Consider the following 8,798-nt stretch of genomic DNA (forward strand, 5'->3'; position numbering starts at 1 on the left):
TGTGTCTCTGTGGGTCTCTGTGTGTCTCTGTGAGTCTCTTTTTGTCTCTGTGGGTCTCTGTGTGCCTCTGTGTGTCTCTGTGGGTCTGTGTGTCTCTGTGGGTCTGTGTGTCTCTGTGTGTCTCCGTGTGTCTCTGTGTGTCTCTGTGTGTCTCTGTGTGTGTCTCTGTGTGTGTCTCTGTGTGTCTCTGTGGGTCTGTGTGTCTCTGTGTGTCTCTGTGGGTCTGTGTGTCTCTGTATCTCTGTGTCTCTGTGTGTTTCTGTGTGTCTCTGTGTGTCTCTGTGTGTTTATGTGTCTCTGTGTGTCTCCCTGTGTCTCTGTATCTCTGTGTCTCTGTGTGTCTCTGTGTGTTTCTGTGTGTCTGTGTGTCTCCGTGTGTCTCTGTGGGTCTCTGTGTGTCTCTGTGTTTTTGTGTGTCTCTGTGTGTTTCTGTGTCTGTGTGTGTCTGTGTGAGTCTCTGTGTGTGTCTCTAAGGGTCTGTGAGTCTCTGTGTGTGTCTCTGTGTTTCTCTGTGTGTCTCTGTGTGTTTCTGTGTCTCTGTGTGTCTGTGTGTGTCTCTGCGTGTGTCTCTGTGGGTCTCTGTGGATGTCTATGAGACTATTTGTCTTCTACTATGAGTGTCCACGTGATGACGATGACGTCAGCCACTTGGCCGAGCAGCTGAGTCGCGAGTTGAACGACGCATCGTGTGAGTTCGCTGCTCGCAAAGAGCACTTGCCCCGGCGGTGTGTGGAGGCTACACGGGGGAGCTTTGTCTTTGTGTGCATCTCGTGTCTCTGCCCAGTTGATCTCCGCTGCTTTTGGATTCATATGGGTTACCAGCCGGTTCAGCTACGCACACGGATACTCCAGTGGAGGTGAATCAGTCAGTCAGTCAGTCAGTCAGTCAGTCACTCAGTCAGTTACTCAGTCACTCAGTCAGTCACTCAGTCACTCAGTCAGTCAGTCACTCAGTCAGTCACTCACTCAGTCAGTCAGTCACTCACTCAGTCAGTCACTCACTCACCCACTCACTCACTCAGTCACTCACTCACCCACTCAGTCAGTCACTCAGTCACTCACTCAGTCAATCACACTACCACTCACCCACCCATTCAATCACCCACTCACCCACCCACCCACTCACTCACTCACCCACCCACTCACTCACTCACCCACTCACTCACTCACTCACCCACCCACCCACTCACCCACCCACTCACCCACTCACTGACTCACCCACCCACTCACTCACTCACCCACTCACCCACTCACTCACCCACTCACTCACCCACCCACTCACTCACCCACCTACTCACCCACTCACTCACCCACCCACTCACCCGCTCACTCACTCATCCACTCACTCACTCACCCACCCACTCACCCACTCACTCACTCACTCACCCACCCACTCACTCACTCACCCACTCACTCACCCACCCACTCACCCGCTCACTCACTCACCCACCCACTCACCCACCGACTCACTCACCCACCCACTCACTCACCCACTCACTCACTCACCCACTCACCCACCCACTCACTCACTCACCCACTCACTCATCCACCGACTCACTCAACCACCCACTCACTCACCCACTCACCCACCCACTCACCCGCTCACTCACTCATCCACTCACTCACCCACCCACTCACCCACTCACTCACTCACCCACCCACTCACCCACTCACTCACCCACTCACCCACCCACCCACTCACCCACCCACCCACTCACTCATCCACCGACTCACTCAACCACCCACTCACTCACCCACTCACCCACCCACTCACCCGCTCACTCACTCATCCACTCACTCACCCACCCACTCACCCACTCACTCACTCACCCACCCACTCACCCACTCACTCACCCACTCACCCACCCACCCACTCACCCACCCACCCACTCACCCACCCACCCACTCGCCCACTCACTCACTCACCCACTCACTCACCCACTCACTCACTCACCCACCCACTCACTCACCCACTCACCCACTCACTCACCCACCCACTCACCCACGCACCCACCCACTCACTCACTCACCCATCCACTCACCCACCCACCCACTCACCCACCCACCCACTCACCCACTCACTCACCCACTCACCCACTCACTCACCCACTCACTCAATCACTCACCCACCCTCTCACTCACTCACACACTCACGCACCCACTCACTCACCCACTCTCTCACCCACTCACCCACTCACCCACCCACTCACCCACTCACTCACCCACGCACTCACCACTCACTCACCCACCCACTCAACCACTCACCCACCCACCCACCCACTCACTCACCCACCCACTCACTCACCCACCTACTCACCCACTCACCCATTCACTCACTCACCTACTCACTCACCCACTGACTCACTCACCCACTCACTCACCCACTGACTCACTCACTCACCTACTCCCCCATTCACTCACTCACTCATTCACCTACTCACTCGCCTTCTGACTCATTCACCCACTCACTCACTCACCTACTCACCCACCCACTCACTCACCCACTCACTCACTCACCCACTCACTCAATCACTCACCCACTCACTGACTCACCCACCCACTCACTCACTCACCCACCCACCCACTCACTCACCCACTCACCCACTCACCCACCCACCCACTCACCCACTCACCCACTCACTCACTCACCCACTCACCCACCCACCCACTCACTCAACCACCCACTCACTCACCCACTCACTCATCCACTCACTCACCCACCCACTCACCCACTCACTCACCCACTCACCCACCCACTCACCCACTCACTCACTCACCCACCCACTCACTCACCCACTCACTCAACCACTCACCCACTCACCCACCCACCCACCCACTCACTCACCCACCCACTCACTCACCCACCCACTCACCCACCCACTCACCCACCTACTCACTCACCCACTGACTCACTCACCCACTCACTCACCCACTGACTTACTCACTCACCTACTCACCCATTCACTCACTCACTCATTCACCTACTTACTCGCCTTCTGACTCATTCACCCACTCACTCACTCACCTACTCACCCACTCACTCACCCACCCACTCACTCACCCACCTACTCACCCATTCACTCACTCACCCACTCACTGACTCACCCACCCACTCACTCACTCACCCACTCACCCACCCACTCACCCACCCACTCACCCACCCACTCACTCACCCACGCACCCACCCACTCACTCACTCACCCACCCACTCACCCACCCACCCACTCACCCACCCACTCACCCAGCCACTCACCCACCCACTCACCCACCCACTCACTCACCCACTGACTTACTCACTCACCTACTCACCCATTCACTCACTCACTCATTCACCTACTCACTCGCCTTCTGACTCATTCACCCACTCACTCACTCACCCACTCACTCTCCCACTCACCCCTCCACCCACTCACTCACCCACCCACCCACTCACTGACTCACCCACCCCCCCACCCTCCCCCCCCCCCCCCCCCCGTGTCTCCCTGTGTAGACCCAGACAAAAGGTTGCGTGGTGCCTATGGCTACGTCGGCCTCTCTGGCCTCCTCATCAGCGCCGTCTACTCCGCCCTGGAGCTCCTGGGCTGGGTCTAACCCTCGCTTAGCTCTCCCTTAGCTCTCTCTTAACTCTCTCTTAACTCTCTCTTAACTCTCCCTTAGCTCTCTTATATCTCTCTTATATCTCTCTCTCTTAACTCTCTCTTAACTCTCTCTTAACTCTCTCTTAACTCTCCATTAACTCTCCCTTAACTCTCCCTTAACTCTCCATTAACTCTCTCTTAACTCTCATATCTCTCTTATATCTCTCTCTCTTAACTCTCCCTTAACTCTCCATTAACTCTCTCTTAACTCTCTCTTAACTCTCTCTTAACTCTCTCTTAACTCTCTCTTAACTCTCTCTTAACTCTCCATTAACTCTCTCTTAACTCTCATATCTCTCTTATATCTCTCTCTCTTAACTCTCCCTTAACTCTCCATTAACTCTCGCTTAACTCTCTTATATCTCTCTCCCTTAGCTCTCCCTTAACTCTCTCCCTTAACTCTCGCTTAACTCTCTTATATCTCTCTCCCTTAGCTCTCCCTTAACTCTCTCCCTTAACTCTCCCTTAACTCTCTCCCTTAACTCTCCCTTAGCTCTCCCTTAGCTCTCGCTTAACTCTCCCTTAGCTCTCTCTTAACTCTCTCTTAACTCTCCCTTAGCTCTCCCTTAGCTCTCCCTTAACTCTCCCTTAACTCTCCCTTAACTCTCCCTTAACTCTCTCTCTCAACTCTCCCTTAACTCTCCATTAACTCTCTCTCTCAACTCTCCCTTAGCTCTCCCTTAGCTCTCTCTTAACTCTTCCTTAACTCTCCACTTAACTCTCTCTTAACTCTCTCTTAACTCTCTCTTAACTCTCCACTTAGCTCTCCCTTAACTCTCCCTTAACTCTCCCTTAACTCTCCCTTAACTCTCTCTTAACTCTCTCTTAACTCTCCACTTAACTCTCCCTTAACTCTCCCTTAACTCTCTCTTAACTCTCCCTTAACTCTCCACTTAACTCTCTCTTAACGCTCTCTTAACTCTCCCTTAACTCTCCATTAACTCTCTCTTAACTCTCCCTTAACTCTCCATTAACTCTCTCTTAACTCTCTCTTAACTCTCGCTTAACTCTCCCTTAGCTCTCCCTTAGCTCTCTCTTAACTCTCCCTTAACTCTCCATTAACTCTCTCTTAACTCTCCCTTAACTCTCCATTAACTCTCCCTTAACTCTCCCTTAACTCTCCCTTAACTCTCTCCCTTAACTCTCTCTTAACCCTCCCTTAGCTCTCCATTAACTCTCCCTTAACTCTCCATTAACTCTCTCTTAACTCTCCCTTAACTCTCCATTAACTCTCCCTTAACTCTCTTATATCTCTCTCCCTTAACTCTCCCTTAGCTCTCCCTTAACTCTCCCTTAACTCTCTCTCTTAACTCTCATATCTCTCTTATATCTCTCCCTTAACTCTCATATCTTTCTTATATCTCTCTCCCTTAGCTCTCCCTTAACTCTCTCTTAACTCTCCATTAACTCTCCCTTGACTCTCCCTTAGCTCTCTTATATCTCTCTTATATCTCTCTCCCTTAGCTCTCCCTTAGCTCTCCCTTAACTCTCTCTCTTAACTCTCATATCTCTCTTATATCTCTCCCTTAACTCTCATATCTTTCTTATATCTCTCTCCCTTAGCTCTCCCTTAACTCTCTCTTAACTCTCCATTAACTCTCCCTTGACTCTCCCTTAGCTCTCTTATATCTCTCTTATATCTCTCTCCCTTAGCTCTCCCTTAGCTCTCCCTTAACTCTCTCTCTTAACTCTCATATCTCTCTTATATCTCTCCCTTAACTCTCATATCTTTCTTATATCTCTCTCCCTTAGCTCTCTCTTAACTCTCCCTTAACTCTCCATTAACTCTCCCTTAGCTCTCTCTTAACTCTCCATTAACTCTCTCTTAACTCTCCCTTAACTCTCCATTAACTCTCCCTTAACTCTCTCTTAACTCTCCCTTAACTCTCTCTTAACTCTCCCTTAACTCTCGCTTAGCTCTCCCTTAGCTCTCCCTTAGCTCTCCCTTGACTCTCCCTTAGCTCTCCCTTGACTCTCCCTTAACTCTCTTATATCTCTCTCCCTTAACTCTCCCTTAACTCTCGCTTAGCTCTCCCTTAGCTCTCTCTTAACTCTCCCTTAACTCTCCCTTAGCTCTCCCTTAACTCTCCCTTAACTCTCCCTTAACTCTCCCTTAACTCTCTCTTAACTCTCCACTTAACTCTCCCTTAGCTCTCCCTTAACTCTCCCTTAACTCTCGCTTAGCTCTCCCTTAGCTCTCTCTTAACTCTCCCTTAACTCTCCCTTAGCTCTCCCTTAACTCTCCCTTAACTCTCCCTTAACTCTCCCTTAACTCTCCCTTAACTCTCCCTTAACTCTCCCTTAGCTCTCCCTTAACTCTCCCTTAACTCTCCCTTAACTCTCCCTTAACTCTCTCTTAACTCTCCCTTAACTCTCCCTTAGCTCTCTCTTAACTCTCCCTTAACTCTCCCTTAGCTCTCCCTTAACTCTCCCTTAACTCTCCCTTAACTCTCCCTTAACTCTCCCTTAGCTCTCCCTTAACTCTCCCTTAACTCTCCCTTAACTCTCCCTTAACTCTCCCTTAACTCTCCCTTAACTCTCCCTTAGCTCTCCCTTAACTCTCCCTTAACTCTCCCTTAACTCTCCCTTAACTCTCCCTTAACTCTCCCTTAACTCTCCCTTAACTCTCCCTTAACTCTCCCTTAACTCTCCCTTAACTCTCCACTTAACTCTCCCTTAACTCTCCCTTAACTCTCCCTTAGCTCTCTCAGTGCCTGACTTTAACACACACAGACAAAGCTCCCCCAGGTAGCCTGTAGCAGTGCTGTAGGGGCAAGTGCTGTTACACACACACAGACAAAGCTACCCCAGGTAGCCTGTAACAGACTGTAGGGGCAAGTGCTGTTACACACAGAGACAAAGCTCCCCCAGGTAGCCTCTAGCAGGGCTATAGGGGCAAGTGCCGTTACACACACACAGACAAAGCTACCCCAGGTAGCCTCTAGCAGGGCTGTAGGGGCAAGTGCCGCTACACACACAGACAAAGCTCCCCCAGGTAGCCTCTAGCAGGGCTGTAGGGGCAAGTGCCGTTACACACACACAGACAAAGCTACCCCAGGTAGCCTCTAGCAGGGCTGTAGGGGCAAGTGCCGTTACACACACACAGACAAAGCTACCCCAGGTAGCCTCTAGCAGGGCTGTAGGGGCAAGTGCTGTTACACACACACAGACAAAGCTCCCCCAGGTAGCCTCTAGCAGGGCTGTAGGGGCAAGTGCCGTTACACACACACAGACAAAGCTACCCCAGGTAGCCTCTAGCAGGGCTGTAGGGGCAAGTGCTGTTACACACACACAGACAAAGCTCCCCCAGGTAGCCTCTAGCAGGGCTGTAGGGGCAAGTGCCGTTACACAGACACAGACAAAGCTCCCCCAGGTAGCCTCTAACGGACTGTAGGGGCAAGTGCTGTGAGTAGCAGCACCTATGAAGGCCGGCAGCGCACACGAGGGGGTGGGTGACCAGCACCACGCCCGGCCGCCTTTGTCTCCCCAGTGCTAGCGATGTTCACTACGCTACACTGCTACACCAGGCACCCAATTCAGGCTGAGTCGACCTAGGGGGAGGCCCAGGTCCGGTTCAGATAATCACTGTCGCAGGTGTTGGCCGTGAGCGGGAATCGAACCCGGGTAGCCAGGTTCGTAGCGCAGCGTAGCGCTAACCACTACACCCACCACTCCCCACAGACACACACACACAGACACACACAGACACAGACACACACACAGACACACACAGACACACAGAGACACACACAGAGACACACAGACACACACAGACACAGAAACACACACACAGAGACACACACAGACACACACACACAGAGACACACAGACACACAGACACACACAGACACACAGACACACAGACACACACAGACACACACACAGACACACACAGACACACACACAGACACACACACAGACTCACACAGAGACACACACAGACACACACAGAGACACACACAGACTCACACAGAGACACACACAGACACACACAGAGACACACACAGACACACGCACACAGAAACACACACAGAGACACACCCACAATGCACTGGAACAGGTTCCTCACCATTTCGGGCTGAGTCGACCTAGGGGAAAAGAGGTCCGAGGATGGTGTCCAGCAGCCCACAGATCACCCCTCCGCTCTACGCCAATGTGCTCTGTGATTTGTAATCTCGCTCGCTTATCTACGCTGGGGTTTCTAACTGGGAGGGAGGGAAGGCAGTAGCTTATGCGCGCTGTGAATTGTAATGCAGTGGACCGCGTGCTGCTAGTGTGCACTGGGAAATGTGATCACTCACTCATCCACTCACCCACCAACTCACCCACCCACTCACCAACTCGCCCACCCACTCACTCACCCACTCACCTACCCACTCACCTATCCACTCATCCACCCACTCACTCACCCACTCACCTACCTACTCATCCACCCACTCACCCACCTACTCACCCACTACACCCACCAACTCACCCACCTACTCACCACCTCACCCACTCAAATGCTTATACGTGCTGTGATTTTTAATAGCTATTTTAATCAACTAATTCTTGTTTGCGCTATGATCTAATTCCGTTCATTAACATCAGCTTATGTGTGCTATGAATTGTAATAGCTACATTAATTAACATCAGCTTATAAGTGCTATCAAATGTAATAGCTATATTTTATGCTTATAAGTGCTGTGAATTGTAATAGCTTATCTTAGCTATGAATAGTAACGGCTGTCTAACTGATGCTTATTCGTGCTACCAATTGCAACAACCTATTGTGCTATGGATTCTAATTGCTGGGTTAATAAATGCTTATCTGTGTTATCAATTGTGATGGCTGTCTTGACCGGTGCTTATCCGGGCTACCAATTGCAACAGCCTATCTGCTATGGATTGTAACTCGCTGTGCCTATCTGAGCTATGGATTGTAACTCGCTGTGCCCGAGTGAGCTATGGATTGTAACTCGCTGTGCCCGAGTGAGCTATGGATTGTAACTCGCTGTGCCCGAGTGAGCTATGGATTGTAACTCGCTGTGCCCGAGTGAGCTATGGATTGTAACTCGCTGTGCCCGAGTGAGCTATGGATTGTAACTCGCTGTGCCCGAGTGAGCTATGGATTGTAACTCGCTGTGCCCGAGTGAGCTATGGATTGTAACTCGCTGTGCC

The 8,798-nt window shown here is 51.4% G+C and overlaps 1 protein-coding gene across 2 annotated transcripts in view; it reads left to right on the top strand.

The window, feature by feature from the left end:
* Positions 1–8,456, top strand: part of LOC116937459 (glutathione S-transferase 3, mitochondrial-like) — a 29,152-nt gene extending 20,696 nt beyond the window's left edge. For both annotated transcript variants that reach the window (XM_032944563.2, XM_076058440.1), the window contains exons 3-4: positions 785–857; positions 3,491–8,456. In XM_032944563.2, the coding sequence (XP_032800454.2) occupies positions 785–857; positions 3,491–3,591 (174 nt within the window). In that variant the 3' untranslated portion in view covers positions 3,592–8,456. The remainder of the gene's footprint in view (positions 1–784; positions 858–3,490) is intronic.
* The last annotated feature ends 342 nt before the right edge of the window (positions 8,457–8,798 follow it).

The sequence above is a fragment of the Petromyzon marinus genome (assembly GCF_048934315.1).
Source record: "Petromyzon marinus isolate PM22_M1 ecotype Great Lakes invasive population chromosome 73 unlocalized genomic scaffold, UKy_Petmar_22M1.pri1.0 chr73_unloc.6, whole genome shotgun sequence".
Lineage (NCBI taxonomy): Eukaryota > Metazoa > Chordata > Hyperoartia > Petromyzontiformes > Petromyzontidae > Petromyzon > Petromyzon marinus.